This window comes from Mustelus asterias, chromosome 13, assembly GCF_964213995.1.
Source record: "Mustelus asterias chromosome 13, sMusAst1.hap1.1, whole genome shotgun sequence".
Classification (NCBI taxonomy): domain Eukaryota; kingdom Metazoa; phylum Chordata; class Chondrichthyes; order Carcharhiniformes; family Triakidae; genus Mustelus; species Mustelus asterias.
The window spans coordinates 79,008,055-79,026,655 of record NC_135813.1 but is presented as its reverse complement, the minus strand read 5'-3'; the positions used below and the strand labels follow the sequence as shown (position 1 = coordinate 79,026,655).

Genomic DNA, 18,601 nt, shown 5'->3' with positions numbered 1-18,601 from the left:
CAACTCTCTCTTCCTCTTAATCAGTGTTACAATCTCCCTCGAGAACCAAGGTTCCTTATTCCTATTTACTTTGCCTTTAATCCTGACAGGAACATACAAACTCTGCACTCTCAAAATTTCTCCTTTGAAGGCCTCCCACTTTCCATTTACATCCTTACCAGAGAACAGCCTGTGCCAATCCACACTTCCCAGATCCCTTCGCATTTCATCAAATTTGGCCTTTTTCCAGTTCAGAACTTCAACCCGAGGACCAGATCTATCCTTATCCACGATCAGGTTGAAACTAATGGCATTATGATCACTGGATCCAAAGTGTTCCCTCACACTCACATCCATCACCTGCCCTAACTCATTTCCCAATAGGAGATCCAATATCGCATCCTCTCTAGTTGGCACCTCTATATACTGATGTAGAAAATTCTCCTGAACACATTTTACAAACTCTACCCCGTCTAAACCTTTAACAAACAGTATGCGAGTCCCAATCTATATGTGGAAAATTAAAATCCCCTACTATCACAACTTTGTGTTTCTTGCAGTTGTCAGCTATCTCTCCGCTGATTTGCTCCTCCAATTCTCGCTGACTATTGGGTGGTCTATAATACAAGCCCATTAATGTGGTCATACCTTTCCTGTTTCTCAGCTCCACCCATAGGGCCTCTGTAGACAAGCTCCCTAATCTATCCTGCCTGAGTGCCACTGTAACATTTTCCCTGACCAACAATGCCACCCCCCCACCTTTTATCCCTCTGCCTCTATCCCGCCTGAAACATTGGAACCCTGGAACATTGAGCTGCCAGTCCTGCCCCTCCTGTAGCCAAGTTTCACTAATGGCTATAATGTCATATTTCCACGTGTCTATCCACGCCTTCAGCTCATCTGCCTTCCCCACAATACTCCTGGCATTGAAATAGACACACCTCAGAAAATTATTTCCACCACACTCTACCCTTCCATTTGTGATTTTGCTTAAACTAACCTGTCTTTTTACCCCTGCTCCACTATCTGCTCTGGCACTCTGGTTCCCACCCCCCTGCAAATCTAGTTTAAACGCTCCCCAATAACACTAGCAAATCTCCCTGCAAGTATATTGGTCCCCTTGTAGTTTAGGTGTAACCCGTCTCTCTTGTACAGGTCCCACCTGCCCCAAAAGAGGTCCCAATGATCCAAGAATTGGAAACCCTGCCCCCTGCACCAGTTCCTCAGCCATGTGTTTATCCGCCCAAGCATCCTACTCCTGCCCTCACTGGCATGTGGCTCAGGTAGCAATCCTGAGATTACTACCCTCGGGGTCCTGCTTTTTAACTTCCTTCCAAGCTCTTTGTACTCACTCTTTAGGACCTCCTCACTCTTCCTTCCCACGTCATTGGTACCGACGTGTACCATGACATCTGGCTGATCACCTTCCCACTTTAGAACGCTGTGCACGCGATCAGAGACATCGCTGACCCTTGGCACCTGGGAGGCAACAAACCATGCGGGAGTCTCTGTCCCGACCACAGAACCTCCGGTCTGTACCTCTGACCATTGAGTCCCCTATCACTACTGCTCTCCTCTTCTTCATCCCACCCTTTTGCGCTGTAGAACCAGACGCAGTATCAGAGTTCCGGCTGTTGCAGCTTGTCCCAGGTAAAGCATCTCCCACAGAAGTATCCAATTCAGTATACCTGTTGTCGAGGGGTATGGCCACAGGGGAACCCTGCTCTGCCTGTCCTTTCACACTGCCATTTCCTCTCCTTACAGTAACCCAATTTCCTGTGCTCTGCTGCTTAGGTGTAACTATCTCCCTAAAGCTACTGTCTATATACTTCTCATTCTCCCAAATTTGATGGAGGTCATCAAGCTCCTTCTCCAGTTCCCTAACACGCTTTGCTAGCAGCTGCAGCTGAATGCATCTTTTGCAGGTGCTGTCGTTAGGGATACTGGAGGTCTCCCTGATCTCCCACATCCTGCAAGAGGAGCATTCCAACATCTTGCCTGGCATATTTTTTTTTTACTCTGGGGAAATACAGGAATAAACTTTCTGAAAAAGAAAAAAAAACCTACTCTCGCCTCTTCCTGTTCTCGCCGAAGCCCGTTTTGAGCCAAAGCCCTAATTGCCCTTGAGAAGATGGTGAGGTAAAATGGTCTCGCATTGGAAAATAGTTCACAAAGCATTAACGAGTCATTTCCTTCACTTTGCATGTCATTTACATTATCCAGCAAGGTCATGTTCTTTTGTAAAACAGATGTTATCGTGTATTATGTGCACTAACTACATTGAATGCCAAAATGCTGAGGTCACCTTAATGATTTTATACAAATGAATTGATCCACAATCTTCACGGTAATGGAAAATTAACAAAGGGAAAACCAATGTCCCTAATTTAAGTCTAATAATTCCACCCATTGGAAGTTGCCTAAAAGTATTTGCATTTCATTTTTGATCGTAAGTGCTGCAATTACATAATTTCTATTGCAATAAAATAAATCAGTTAGCACTGCTGCTTCACAGCTCCAGGGACCTGGGTTTGATTCCCGGCTTGGGTCAATGTCTGTGGAGTTTGCACATTCTCCTCGTGTCTGCGTGGGTTTCCTCCGGGTGCTCCGGTTTCCTCCCACAGTCCAAAGATGAGCGGGTTAGGTTGATTGGCCATGCTAAAAAGAAATTGCCCCTTAGTGTCCTGAGATGCGTAGCTTAGAGGGATTAGCGGGTAAATATGTAGGGATGTGGGGGTAGGGCCTGGGTGGGATTGTGGACGGTGCAGACTCGATGGGCCAAATGGCCTCTTTCTGCACTGTAGGGTTTCTATGATTTCTATGATGATTTCAAATCAGACCTTGTTTTCTTCAGCCACTAACTTTAAGACTTTTTTGTCTTCAGCCACACAACTAATAAATTAGTTTCAGGATCGTAGTTTTTAACTACAGATGGATGCATTCATCTTTTGTTAATTACATCAGCGTGAAATAACTTTCATTTATGTTAATGAGAGATCTCTTTCAATTTTAGGATCTTAAATCACAGGACAACTTTACTAATATGCAAGAAGATGTAGCACTGATGAGGTGAGTTCATTCTGTTCATGCTAATGTGTATGTATAATGTTGTGATCAAGTTCATACATTTTAGATACAGTAGTGTGCAACCTTTAGATTTAATGTTTCCATTTTTGTGGCTGCTTAAAACTGACTTTTGGGGTAAGTACAATGACTAATAACCTATGTAGGTTACTTCCTCAAAGTTGTTTATTTTTTTCAAGACCGATCTCATGCACAGCCAGTTATTTGAGCAATATGAATCTTGTCTTTTTGTGAAACATCCCAGTCTCTGGTTAGCATGAAAAAAATACTTGGTAGGAAAGAAAGTAACTGCGCCACTCTTAAGCTAAATGATAACACCAACGTCAATAATAAAGAACAGATCTTCTCCACAGGATTCCTTATATCTTTCTTCACCTCCAAGAGATTACTTGAGTCCATATGAACACACAATCTCAAAACGAACCTTGTGCAGGTTTGTCTTTGAAAAGTCAAATTTAAAAATTAACTATTTTGGAAGATAAAAGGTATTTGGTGCATAGACTTTAAAACACAGGAAGAGGCCATTCGGCCCAACTGGCCTATGTTGACATTTATGCTGCCAGGCAGTGTATATGATTTGATCAAATCGCTTGTAGATGTGAATGCATTGCCATTTCATAGCACTTTTTCTAATTTTGTATATGCTGCTTTTGTGACTTAAGTACAATATATTAAAAAAAGAGGTCCCCCCACCATTATTCTGAAGATATTTAGCCTCTATTGGAGTATTATTGTGTCATAACATTGTACAGCACTGAAGAAGGCTATTTGGACCATTGTGTCAATTCTACCTCTTTGAGACAGATATCTAATCAGTCCTACTCCTTGCACTGATCCCATACTCCGGCACTTAATCATTTTCCTTTTGAAGTTGCTATTGGATCTATTTCTACTACTTTTCTCGTCATTGCTTTCCAGAAATATGTGGGTGTCATTTGCCTGCTGCTATCTCGCATAAGTAGCAATTCTTTATTGTGTGAGATTAGATAGAGACTTGGCAGGCATTTGATTTGGGGAGGGTGATTGCAGCATTAGTTGCATCTAATTCTGTCCCCTCTCCACAGCCGTGCATGTAGTAACTGAACATGTTCAGGAGCAAGGTCACTAGTTTATCTTGTCCTTTCTAATTCACTGCCTTAACCAAGTGTGCACATAGAGAAGCTAAAACGTTTGCAGTGTTCTATAGCTCTTCTACCAAAGTTGTGGTGAATAAACAAATGAAATTTTGCAGACATTCACGCCATTGTACTTTAAAACTAAACTAATGGCACATTACAAAGCCTTACTTGTGTATTGTGAAATGAGAATAATGAGTACTAATATCATGCAGTCCAAGTGTTGTCCGGTAGAATGCCACCTAGCCACCAGTGTGACTATGGTGACACCATTTTAGCCTCCTGTTTTAATTTTAGTACAGTAAGAAGTGTCTCAACACCAGGTTAAAGTCCAACAGGTTTATTTGGTAGCAAATACCATAAGCTTTCGGAGCACAGCTCCTTCGTCAGATGGAGTGGATATCTGTTCTCCAACAGTGCACAGACACAGAAATCAAGTTACAGAATACTAATTAGAATGCAAATCTCTACAGCCAGCCAGGTCTTAAAGGTACAGACAATGTGGGTGGAGGGAGCATTCAACACAGGTTAAAGAGATGTGTATTGTCTCCAGACAGAACAGCTAGTGAGATTCTGCAAGATCAGGGGGAAAGCTGTGGGGGTTACTGATTAATGTGACATAAATCCAACATCCCGGTTTAGGCCGTCCTCATGTGTGCGGAACTTGGCTATCAGTTTCTGCTCAGCGACTCTGCGCTGTCGTGTGTCGTGAAGGCCGCATTGGAGAACGCTTACCTGAAGATCCAAGGCTGAATGCCCGTGACTGCTGAAGTGCTCCCCCACAGGAAGAGAACAGTTTTGCCTGGTGATTGTCGAGCGGTGTTCATTCATCCGTTGTCGTAGCGTCTGCATAGTTTCCCCAATGTACCATGCCTCGGGACATCCTTTCCTGCAGCGTATCAGGTAGACAACGTTGGCCGAGTTGCAAGAGTAGGAACCATGTACCTGGTAGATGGTGTTCTCACGTGAGATGATGGCATCCGTGTCGATGATCCGGCACGTCTTGCAGAGGTTGCTATGGCAGGGTTGTGTGGTGTCGTGGTCACTGTTCTCCTGAAGGCTGGGTAGTTTGCTGCAGACAATGGTCTGTTTGAGGTTGCATGGTTGTTTGAAGGCAAGAAGTGGGGGTGTGGGGATGGCCTTGACGAGATGTTCGTCTTCATCAATGACATGTTGAAGGCTCCGGAGGAGATGCCGTAGCTTCTCCGCTCCGGGGAAGTACTGGACGATGAAGGGTACTCTGTCCACCGTGTCCCGTGTTTGTCTTCTGAGGAGGTCGGTGCGGTTTTTCGCTGTGGCGCGTCGGAACTGTCGATTGATGAGTCGAGCGCCATATCCTGTTCTTATGAGGGCATCTTTCAGCATCTGGAGGTGTCTGTTGCGATCCTCCTCATCCGAGCAGATCCTGTGTATTTGGAGGGCTTGTCCGTAGGGGATGGCTTCTTTTACGTGTTTAGGGTGGAAGCTGGAGAAGTGGAGCATCATGAGGTTATCCGTGGGCTTGTGGTACAGTGAGGTGCTGAGGTGACCGTCCTTAATGGAGATGCGTGTGTCCAAGAATGCAACCGATTCCAGAGAGTAGTCCATGGTGAGTCTGATGGTGGGATGGAACTTGTTGATGTCATCATATAGTTGTTTCAGTGATTGCTCACCATGACTCCAAAGGAAGAAAATGTCATCGATGTATCTAGTGTATAGCATCGGTTGAAGGTCCTGTGCGGTGAAGAAGTCTTGTTCGAACCTGTGCATGAAGATGTTGACATATTGAGGTGCGCATTTTGTCCCCATGGCTGTTCCGTGTGTCTGTAATTTTAGTAGACAATACCTTGCATATATACCCACAAGATACAGGCTGCACATGTATATTTACTTAACGATCATCTAACATCATTCAGCAGTAAAACACCATTAAAAATGCTCACTCTGCTTTGCATCTTGTCTTTTTATCAACAATCTCAGATTAAAGTGCGCTAATATACACCATGTGAATAGACATATTAAGATCACGTGCAACAATGATAGTTCATTACTCTTTTACCACTAACCAGAAATGCAATTAGTTGCAGCTAAATTCCAACCTGAATTACTCATTTCTGGGTGATAGTCTTGAACAACACTGTATTTTTATTTCAGATTTCTAGCAAGTGTATTACTTCACTTTTGCGTAAATGGATTCAATTAAGAAATTATTTTTGCCTCTAATAGCCCACCAAGTATTCATTTTCAAATGTTTTTCATCATGTTTGGTTTCCTTAGGTTGAAGTTGTGATATTTCTTTTATATTTGCTTTTTTTGCAGAGTTATTTACCTTCTTCAAATATACCCAGTTGACTACTGTGCAAAATTACTCTTTACCGTTGCAACAGGTTCATCTTCTGTATGTAAATCTTTTCCAGCATATATAACTTTCACTAGTATTGTACTTCATGATGTATGAGCTCTATATGCCAACCTGATTGAAACTTAATAAGTTTAAAAACAAAAGGCCAATGGCAAAAGTAAATATTTTGCAGTCTAGTATTTTGATTTGCGATACTGTATTTGGCATGAGAAAGTACCGCTGTTTTTAATGATTTGCATAGCAATGAGGAACCAATTCCACTGAGAGAATAAAAATAACAACTAACAGAAAAAAAAAAGTTATATTTGGAGGGGGGGGGGGGAAATGGCCAAGAAATTCCAGGTCTCCCTGGTGGTTCAGTATATTGGTACAATGAGTGGTTATTTGTAGTTTTGGATCTTGTGACTTTTCTATCATCATGGCATCAGAAAACACACAAGTAAGAAAAAGAAAACTAACATTAAAATGTTTTTGTAATCAAAAATAGTTGCTAAATATGAGCGAGTGAAAGTAATAAATGAACATGAAGAATAAGTATGAGCATGTACCTCGGTAGACTGGAAACTTATGCAAGGCACTAATTAGACCACAGCTGCAATACTGTGAACAGTTTGGTCCCCTTGGTTAAGGGAAGAAATACTGGCATTGGAGGCAGTCCAGAGAAATTTCACTAGGTTGATCCCAGGTATGGAGGGATATCCTTATGAGGGTAGGTTTGGCCTGTACTCATTGGAGTTTAAAAGAATGAGGCAACTGTATTGAGACAAATAGGATTGATTCTCAAGGGGCTTGACTGGGTAATGGTGAGAGGATATTTCCCATTTAGGGCGAGGCTAGTACCAGAGGGCATAATCTCAGAATAAGGGTCACTCATTTAAGATCGGATTGAGGAAGAATTTTGAGTAGTGAATCTGTGGAATTCTTCACCACCAGAGGGTTGTAGAGGCTGGTCGTTAAATATGTTCAAGGCTGAGATGGACAGAATTTTTATCAGTGGGGGAATCGAGGATTATGAGGATAAGGTGGGAAAGTGGAGTTGAGGATTATCATATCAGTCATGATCTCATTGACTGGTGAAGTAGATGCGATGGACCGAATGGCTTATTACTAATGATCTTATGGAATGTTGGATCATAAGATGATTAGAATTCTCTTTCTTTTTGCCATAAGTAATGTTTAATTTGAACTTTTATTATTTTGTTGTCTTGCTTTTTTCCCCTGTGGTGCTGCGTTCTATGGGTGAGATGGAAAGAATATGCTGGTCAATAACTTGTGGAGAATCTCAGGCATTGATGGTCTGGTCTATTGAAACATAAATGGCTTTGTTGACTTTGAACTGCTACCAGATCTTACACTTGATGTCATTTAATGATTGGCAAATTTATGCATGAGTACTAATCCCACATTTCTGATTTTTCTAGCCTTTTGGTGGTGCCCAGCTGTCATTTTCCCATAGGAGCCGTGCTTTGCAGTGCCTCCTTCATATAGCAGACAGTGAAACTATAGCAAACATCAGTCAGCAATCAGTTGAACAAGTCAAGTATGTTGAAGTTGTACCGTTTGCTAAATGCATGCTAATAAATCTTGTGATTTCTAAACCAAGAAGCATTCCTTTGTAAAGAATTTGCTGGAAATATTTTTCCAAGTTGCTTTCTAGTAAGTATTGTTGTGAGAAATTTACCACTGGAGTCAGACTTGGAGGTTCAATAATACAGTTTTATTTTGGATATGAAGCTTTGGGAGAAAGCACTGGTACTCCGCAGTACTTGGCAGCTACCTTCTCAGTTACACAATGGCAGTTGACCATTTTTATACCTTTTAGACAATGGGTAGTACGGATATTAGCCGTTTAACACATCATTATAAGTTGAGTAGGCAGATTACGGACATCGGTAGTTAACACATCGTTACAAGCAGACAGGTACAGATATGGGCATTTAACATCACATTGTTCATAGAATGGATACATTTCCTCTATCAATGACTGTTTTCGATCTATGCATTCAGTGGCTGATGTTTGTTGCATTTATGTATTTATGTTCTCATCAGTGGCTGATCTTATTATCAGACTTTATTGTTCTGGATCTGCCCTTATCTTAAAGTGCCTCAAGCTCTGACTGGCTTCCTGCAGCATTTCGGTTCCTGCATGTTTTAACTTTAAGTAACTGTCTGTGCTAAAAGCCAGTGCCTGTTTAATGTCCCTTCCCAGGTAACCATTTTGTGTGCCAGGCAACCATTTCTTTAATTCCCCCACAACAGTATGCAGTATTGATCTCCCCCTCCAGTGTCAGAGTCAGCTAGTTCTAATATGTTAAGTGGCTGGTGTTAACAAAGCAAAAATGATTTAAGTGAAAATGGAATAGAAAATTCTTATTTTTCTTTTTCCCAGCCCTGGGCATTTAGCTTTCTAAATTCGCTATCTATAGTGGTATTGAACAATGTAGATTAACAAGGTCCCAAGTTTAATCCTAATTGGGTCTTTGCTAAGTTTGGTAACCAGCCAGGATAGTTCTAGGGCATTATAATTAGCTTCTGGACCTTCAGAATGAGGGGTGGAGGAAGAATAAGCAATGGTATCCCAGGACTGCCAAACCACATCTCCTGGATATATTCAAGCAAGGACAAGAACAGGCTTAGCTGTGGTGGTCCCTGGGATTGAATTACCAGCTGACAATGTCTAGGCTGTCATGTGAACAGTGGTCAGTTGAGCACAGTGCTGAAGTGCCATCATTATATGTAGAACATGCATCATTGTCTTTAGGAGAAATGGGGAAAATGGAAACATATTACTTGAAATTTTAGAGAAGATAATTATTGCTAAATGAAACATTTTGGGAACATTTTGGATCATTTGCAAGTCAGACTATTTTAGATTTTAATAAACAAAGATGGCTCTCAGTGGAGCACGTACTCCGCCACAATGTCTTAACTCAATGTTATTACAATTACGTAGCTCTTCCTTGAGGCTTTCTTGGCTCATGTTCTGCAACAACAAAGCTGAAAAAAAAATTTTTTTATTATTTACTTCCATTTCACTGAGAGAGCTTCAGGCCAATCTGCAGCCAACAACCGGCTCTGAAAACTCAGCACATATTTTGACAGCTCTGACAAATTGCACCACAGCTGAGCACGTTCCAAACAACATTCTGAATAAAACAACCCACATTATTTCTAAAAAGTCAATTCACCCTATTTCCCAATGTTAACAGATCCTTTAAAAAAAATCCCAGGATCCAGATCTGCATCTTCGCAAAGCCTAATCAGTCCTTCCTTGGGTCAGACACATTCTACGTACCAAGTTTCACCGTAATTGCCCTTTAGCTTCTGAGATATATCGTTGACAGACAGACAAACCAGAACTGAAAACATTACCTACACCCACCTTCAGTGGTGGAGATAATCAGAAAATTATGTAGTACCAACATTCTAGAGAAGTTGCTTCAGAACATAAACTAAAAGGTCACACTCCTTGTGTTGGAGTGTGACCTTATAACCAAAACAATTTCTATGAAAGAGATATCATTGTTTACCTAAAGAACTTGGTGATTTTAAAGGTTACTCCAAATCTGCTTAATTAGTTCAATAAAAACTTTTTCATAATGGAACTAACTTTAATAAATTTAATTTAACTTTGTTCTCCTAGGTGTTATCTGAAGTATTGCATGTATTTGACTGAATTTGAAATCTTGAACATACCATACACCATTGAATCGTTCCGCAGCAGTCCCAAAGAGGGCATGATCAAAGGTTTATGGAAGAACCACAACCACGAGCCTCGGGTTAGTACCAAGATCTAGACTTGTTTAACGTAGGACAGCTAGCACAATTTGTCTGTCGTAATACTTTGTATAGAGAAAGTGTATGTGTATATGTGTTGCTCCTCAATCATGTGATGCGCTTCTGTTAGTGCTGTCTGATCTTACTATAAAGCACCATATCCAGCAGTGATCACATGAAAGTTGATGGGTAGAAAAAGAGCAGCTAGACTGTCAGACTTGTCCCACATTCATAATGGCTGGAGCATCGTGAATATACACTCTCTCCTCTCTCGCAGCCGTACCATCTATTAGAAGAAGCAATAGAAGATAATCAAAATGAGAATGATTATAAAAATTCCTCCAGCCATCTCGTTGTACCAAACCAGTTCAGAAGACATTGACCATGTTTATGTAAACTGTCATATTGCTTACTATTCACAAGATGTGAATTCTGCTACATCCAAGAACCAGCCAAAGGCAAGCAGAGAGTGAACACATATCACACAAGCTTGCAAAGTTTAAGGTCCATTATTATCTGGGAAAAGGAAAAAACACCTAACATCTAACCTGTTTGTATGTTTACATAGCTCAAATGCATGACTGACAGTCTGTCAAACTGAAATAATGTATTGGTGAGTAGGCAATGCAGCCCTTTTAAATGCTTCTGTCAATTGCTGCTAAGACTCTTGTTTGGAAGTAAATGGGCCCAGCTCTTTAAGCTTTTGCGTAACCAAGATTCTTGGAGATGGAAATAATTTTTGTGGTTCTCATTTGAATCTTTTCCAAGGCCACTATATCATCCATCACATAAGGACTAAAACTGGTCTCTCAAGATGTACCCTAGCCAAGGACTGGAAAAAGGACAATAATGTGCCTCGACCTAATGGAATGATTCTATTTTTATAACCCAATGCCGCCTTGCTTTGACAACAGCTTTCTGTATTGGTAACGAATCTTGAGCGATCTGTGTACAATAATACCTAGATCCTTTTTCCTCTGAACTGATTTCAAAATTGTTTCCTGTGAATAGTAAGTAGAAATAGATGTAAAAATTAAAATTCACACTTACAAAGTTAAGTGATGCGTATTATTTTTAAGACAAAACAGTGAATGCTACTGTACTGTAAAGTTTTTACTCTGGAAGTTTTATTTTAAAAGTGGAGGTTTAGGTGCTAGTTGTTAGAATTCATCCAATTATTTTAAAAGGCAGCAATGTATTCCTTAAGGCTTAGGTGTTTTCTGTATAAAAAATCATAATGAGCAATGTTCTTTTTAATTCGTAGGCTGTTAGATTGGTTACTGAGTTGAGTTTGGAATACAAGGTGTATGACCCACAGCTATGGAATGGTATACTGCAGAAACTGTTGGCTTTTAACATGGTAAGTAAAGCAATACATTTGAGTCCTGCATGTATAGCCACTGCAAACTAATAAAGTATGTTTTACCATTTTCATTTTTGAGCTTGCTTTCTTACTCGGGATTAGCTGCAACTTTGCATTTATACAGTGCTATTAACATAGAAAAACTTCTCAAAGAACTTCAGAGGAATGAAAAAAACTGATCCCAAGCTGTCAGAGGGTCACAAAGGTCTTATTGGAGACCTATTATGAACACTTCAGCGCGAGAAAAGTTAAGGCAAATGTGGACCATTGTTTAGGTGAGAAAGATGAGGGGGGCAGAAAGTAAGATTGATCAGGGTACTGAGCTACAACTTGCCTGGTTTAACCAGCAATGGTAGCTAGGAAGAAAGATAGAGTCCATGGTTACCGAGTAAAACTTACAATGAAACAAAGGCTTCATTCTTCCCTGTGTTTGGCAGATGGAAGTTAATACTCATCCAAGGCAGGGTGTTGAACCAGCAGTTTGACAGTGAAGGTAACAGGGACTGGGAGAGATGGTTAAGGGGTAGAGATGGATGTCATTATTGAGCATTTGGATGTTTTTCCTATGTCTGTGATTGAGGTGGCCAGGGGGTATAGCAAGAGAATGTGCATGTGGAGAGGGTCATGGGTAGATCTTCAGATCACTACTTTGATTATGGTGCAAGTGTAGGGAGCAAGGTAATTGGCAGAGTGCTTTGGATGCAGTCAGATAGGTGAGACTCTCAGAAGTTTCTAAAATGTTTCACAGGCTGTGATATTGATCAAGGGATGGTGTGTCAGGGAAGCTCCCTTACTTGCCTTCAGAATGTGTATTGATTGTGTTCAGGATTCTGGAGTTGGACAAACCCACAACTTGCACGCTCAAACAAAAGTCAAGTCTGGCACCCAAAGTACATTAAAGCAAAGTCAGCTTCACGGAGCTGGCCAAGAATGGAGGAGTACTCGAAGGAATGTATAGGGTTGATTATCAAATTTTGTTTGAAAACACTCGTATGATGCACCATGGGATGTTTTACTGTGATGAGGCACTATATAATTGCAAGTTGTGTGACACAGGCTGCAGAAAGGTCAAGGAGGATAAGGGGGATATTGCACCATGGTCAAAATCTAGAGAATAACATTTGTCGCTTGCTTTTTCTATGTGGTGGTGAAGGTAGATCAGATGTTGGTTTGTATTTTTGTCAAGCTGTCTCTTTCATCAAGTATGCTATAATTACTGAAGTTGCTGTGAAGTCAATGATTGCCATTATAGTTTTAAATATCCTTAGAGAACAAGGTTATCTGTCACTGCTGAATGTTAACATTCATACAGACACTGGCCGGGATTCTCCCAAAAGAATTCGAAGTCCCCAACGTGCAGGAAAATGGGAATAAATCCTGCTAGCTTTTTAGCGTGATTTCCAGAATGAATCTTTGACACTGTATCACAGAATGCCTCAGCATGATTTACTCTGAAAATCTGGGGGCGGGGCATTTCCTGCCCGAGAGGCCATCAGTATAGTGCTGAGCGAGCCAGTGCAAATGCGCTGATCTGTCAGCGGAGATCGGCCTGTGTGCAGTGGCCCGCATTGCTGGCCTCCAGATCGCTGCCAGCCCCACAAACCCAATCGCTCGCCTTGACCACCCCCTCCCCCAAACCCACCACCCAATTGCTGGCCTCCCCCCACCTCCAGCCAGCCCCGATCTTTACACTTCACACACTACCCCCCCCCACCCCAACCCTGGATGGCCAGCCCTGAACACCTTCCCCCCCCCCCAATCCCCCAGCCATCCCAAGTGCAGAGTGGCAGTGGGACCCTGCCCCCATGGCACTGCCCAATGCCTGGTGGGCAGTGCCAAGGTGCCCCTTGGGCATTGCCAGTTTGCCCCTTGGGCCATGCCAGGGGACTAAGCTGGCACTGGTTAGGTGCATTGGCCATGCTAAATTCTCCCTCAGTGTACCTGAACATGCACCGGAGTGTGGTGACACAGGGATTGACACTAATAAATAAACTTTAAAAATAATGGAGGAGTAATTGTAAATTTTTGGCTGGGATTTTCCGGCCCTGCCGCGGGGTTGCAGCAGTCCGTCCAAAAGTCCATTGACTTTCGACAGGACCAGATGATCTCAGCGGCAGGTAGGGATATCTAGAGCCAAAGTAATTTGATTCTTACTTTTTATTATTCAGAAACTTTGGAACTTATAGTTTGTCTTCAGAATTCGGTATTGTTTGTATTGCTAAATATACACTTCTGCTTAAATGAAAAATGAAGCAATGTACAGAATAAAGCATGTTTGTATGTTATAGGCCAACTACTTGAGGAAAGTTCTAGTAGCAATGACTGCAATACTCGCTTTGTGGCAGGTATGTACTATTTTTCTCTGCAAACTGTTGAATCATAGAATCCCTACAGTGCAGAAAGAGGCCATTCGGCCCATCGAGTCTGTACCGACAACAATCCTACCCAGGCTCTATCCCCGTAACCATAATGGATCGCTGATACTTTTATACACTATGATAATACAGCGAGGACATTTCCATTGTTCTTTCCTTAATAATATAAATATGGCACTGGTACTGCAGATCTGAAAGATAACATTAACTCATCATTGACCCATTTCTCAAGTCACTTTGTCGTTATGCTCCAGCTCTGTTATTGTGGCACGGTGGCACAGTGGTTAGCACTGTTGCCAGGGACCCAGTCAATTCTGGCCTTGGGTCACTATCTGTGTGGAGTTTGCACATTCTCCCCGTGTCTGCGTGGGTTTCCTCTGGGTGTTCCGGTTTCCTCCCACTCCAAAGATGTGCAGGTTAGGTGGATTGGCCATGCAAACTTGCCCTTTAATATCATGGGATCAGCAGGGTAAATACATGGGGCTACAGGGATAGGGTGGGATTGTTGTCAGTGCAGACTTGATGGGTTGATTGGCCTCCTTCTGCACTGTAGAGATTCTATGAAATGCAATAATTATTTTAATTTGTGTTCTTGTTAGCTACAGAAAGACTGACAGAAAGAACAAACAATTTGGGGCTTGCATAACATGTTGCATAAAGTGTTGATTGAGGAAAAGTTATTTGATCTGCCTTTCCAACAAACCCGATGCAGTTCGCAGCATGATTAGTCCACAAAAATTCTAAGAGTATAATCCAATTTCCTCATGACACCTGAATGTATGTGGGACCTGATGTTATATTTCATGTTCTCTCAATGGACGTGGTTGTCTTCTGTAGGATATTTGACCTGTGTCAAGTGAATCATTATAAACTTGCAATGCAAGTCCTACAAAGTTATTCCTTTGGAGCTATCAGTAGCTAATAAATATAGCATTTCTGTCCTGATTTTTCTACCATATCTGCTCTCTATCTGTTGCCAAAATTTATAATTCCATAACTTCTACAGAGGTGGGTTAGCAAAAAGCTTAGAATTTACATACTCAAAGTCTTGTTTTCCATTTTACTTATGCCAATGAAGCATGGTGAAGCATGGCTGCGGTTACTTGAGATTCATTTAGTGAATAGCTAACACAGAAAATAGGAGCAGGAGCCGACCATTTGCTCCTTTGAGCCTACCCTGGCATTCATTATGACCATGGCTGATCATAACTCAGTAACCTGTACCCAGTTTCCCCCATATCCTTTGGGCCAAGAGCTGTATCTAACTCCTTGAAAACAAACAATGCTTTGACCTCAATTGCTTTCTGTACAGAAAGAGTAGAGAATTTCACAGGCTCACCACTCTCTGGGCGAAGAAATTTCTCACCTCAGTCCTAAATGGTTTACTCCGAGTCCTCAGACTGTGCTCTCTGGTTCCGAACTCCCCCACCATCGGGAACATTTTTTCTGCATCGGGAACATTTTTTCTGCATCTACCCTGTCCAGCCCTTTTATATTCGCTAACGTTGGGAAATCTCATTAGGAATCTATAAAACTCTAATCGACTTAATTTCTTCTCATATGTCAAACCCGCCATTCCAGTAATCAGTCTGGTAAAACTTCGCTGCAATCCATAGCAAGAACACCCTTCCTCAGATAAAACTAAAACTGCATGCAATATTCCAAGTGTGGCCTCACCAAGGCCCTGTATAATTGCTGCAAGACATTTCTGCTCCTGTACTCGAATCCTCTCGCTATGAAGACCAACGTACGATTTGTTGCTTTCACCATCTGCTGCATCTGCCTGCTTACAAATCCAAAAGATAGCAATTTTGGTCCATAGTCTGATCTGAATTAATTATTTTCAGTGGTAGGGTTTCTACAATTAAGCTCTGTCTCCCTATATTAGGGAGAGATTTTTAAAAAAAAATTTGGGGGGTCATCTTACCGGCTCATTGATCAGCTTGGCGAGTTGGTACGGTCACGAGAGAGGCAAAAAACCAGGTTCGCACCCTATTTCTCATCTCTCGCAACCTTATCGGCCCGATCTAATGGCCTCGCCGGTGAAGGTGCTCATCGGCGAGGATCACGTGTAGTCCCTAGCAACGGGGACCTGATGTGATGCCTCGCCGGTGAGACCAGAGGCCATTGAGGTCCCCGGGTCATTGGGAGCAGAGGGGCAGTATCAGTCTGGCACCATGGCAGTCAGAGCTGACGAAGGGTCATCCAGACTTGAAACGTTGGCTCTATTCTCTCTCCACAGATACTGTCAGACCTGCTGAGATTTTCCAGCATTTTATGTTTTTGTTGTGAGAGATTAAGGAGCACCTGCAACAGCGCCCCTCGCAGTCATAAACTGGCTTCCCAGTGAGAGTAGATTCCGCCAACTCCCCCCTACTGGCGTGAATCACATTTCATCTCTTTTTTTGCATTAAGTGCTGTACGATTGCATCTGAGAGGTCACCCAAAAAATGGGTGCGATTCTCTCCTGTTTTCATGCTCATTCGGCACTTATTTTTTGGTACAATCTCCCCCTTATTCTCAGTACGCCGTACAAATCCTGCTGGAAGTTCGTGTGTTTGAATGTTGAATGAGGACAGATGCAGGCTCTGCGTGATGTCCTCTTGTTTAAATACCCTGTGAAATGTAATGCCAAGATGCATGTGAATAATAGCCTCTGGAAAATTATCCGCTATAGCACCTGCCATCTGCAGAGCTGCACTCTACGAAGGAAGTCCTGGATAGTACCTGGCATCTGCAGAACTACACTCTACAAAGAGAGTTGTGCCTTAAAAAGAAAGGAGAGAAAATTAGCTGGGGAGATGCAGAAATAGCGCTCATGGTGATCTGTTAGATGAAGACTACTCAAGCATTAGATGACCCGCTGATATATAAATGCTTTTTCTCAAGTAAGATTTAATCTAAATATTAATTGTGTAGTAAGCACAGGAGCCAGAATTGATTGTGTGATTTAGTTTTTGTTTTGACTGCAAACACCAGCAGTCCACTAAATGACATCTTTTACTGTCTTATCAAGCCAAACTAACTGAAGAAATTATGTGCAATTACTGCCATTAAGTATGGACACCAGGATGTTGGCCAGGATACCAGGAGAACTTTGGTGCAAAGGGTTATTTATCTGAAGATGGGATCTCAGTTACTGCTTTATTTGAAGGGCAGCATTGTTTGAAAATAACAGCATTCTCTGTGTACTGCATTGGGCTTTCAGTTTGGATTAGGAGCCAAATCTTGTTCTTGTGTTTGCATATACAACCATCTGACACAGCCACGTTAGCTCCCAAGCAACTGAATTGATAAAGCAGCCAGCTACCAATATGCACATAGGCATAATCTCAATAAGCATAACTTGCCTCTCTTCCCTGCTTTCCCTCTAGTATGTTCATGTAGCTCCTGCCTACTTTCTGTCTAATCCATAGGCTTGTTCTCTTGCATGCATTCACATTCTATTTTTGTTATTTTCCTCTACCTCTTCTGTTTCCACTTGCTTTTGCATATCCACACATCTCCCTTGCTCGAACAGCCATTCTGCGCCCCCCCCCTCCCCAACCTTGCTTTTCACTCGAGAGTTAGAAGCAGAAGGAAACGGCAATAATTTAGCCATGCAAATTAAGCATGAAATGTAATAATGTGTTATTTATGTTCTAGATGACCAGGATATTAGGTACCTGTAGTTGCTGAGTGTAATTTGAATATGATGTTTTTAACAGAGGAGTATTTGTCAGTCCTGAAGCACGCTCAAAAGACTGATTTGTTTTTGCTCTATGAAAGCTTTTGTTTCTCAAATTATAAACTCTGCCCAACTCAATAAAAGCTTTGTTTTGCTTTTCCACTGTTCTGGTTGATGTTTAAAAATCATAAATTTATGTTGTGCAGATTCCAAATTTTACCAGAGCATGGCGTAGTGTCATTCTTGCACCTTTCCTTTCAGGTATGTAAGGATTTTTTAAATCCTTTTTTTTAATAGCTTTTTAAAATTAATTTGAGTGGCAGTCCAGCAGAGGATGTGCACCCCATCAACTAGATTTCTGTTTTTTATTTATTTTATCCAGCTTCGTGTCCTCCAAGTCCAAAGCAATTGGAGGCTTGTTATCAGTCATTTGTGCTGTTGATCAAGTAAGTGCTGCCAAGTAAAATCTTCTAACAAGTAGCTAAATAACTTGTATCCGCCCTGTAGTACTGGTTTATCCCAGAAATTTGTAGGAAATCAGTTCTAAAGATTTGTAGACTCTTAAAGATTTATTGGATATTTATGAAACCTACCCAACTTTCCACAGAGGGGAAACTTGCAGGGATTAGTTTGAAACTAATGAAAAGTATCTTGAGACTGACATTCAGGATGCAGCAGGTAGCAGGTAAATGAACATATTTATAGAATCATATAACCTCAGCGCAGAGGGAGGCAATTCAGCCCATCGAGTCTGCACCAAACAGAATCCCACACAAGCCCTATCCCCATAACCCCATACATTTACCCTGACACTAAGGGGCAATTTAGCATGGCCAATCCACCTAACCCATACATATTTGGACTGTGAGAGGAAACCAAAGCATCCAGACACACGCAGAC

The 18,601-nt window shown here is 41.7% G+C and overlaps 1 protein-coding gene across 1 annotated transcript in view; it reads left to right on the top strand.

Moving 5' to 3' along the window:
• The window catches only part of kntc1 (kinetochore associated 1), a 122,381-nt gene that overhangs the window by 94,876 nt on the left and 8,904 nt on the right, over positions 1-18,601 (top strand). Inside the window, exons 52-59 of the mRNA XM_078227056.1 lie at positions 2,993-3,048; positions 6,477-6,555; positions 7,941-8,059; positions 10,163-10,298; positions 11,561-11,656; positions 13,948-14,004; positions 17,908-17,962; positions 18,084-18,147. Coding sequence (XP_078083182.1) covers positions 2,993-3,048; positions 6,477-6,555; positions 7,941-8,059; positions 10,163-10,298; positions 11,561-11,656; positions 13,948-14,004; positions 17,908-17,962; positions 18,084-18,147 — 662 coding nt within the window. The remainder of the gene's footprint in view (positions 1-2,992; positions 3,049-6,476; positions 6,556-7,940; positions 8,060-10,162; positions 10,299-11,560; positions 11,657-13,947; positions 14,005-17,907; positions 17,963-18,083; positions 18,148-18,601) is intronic.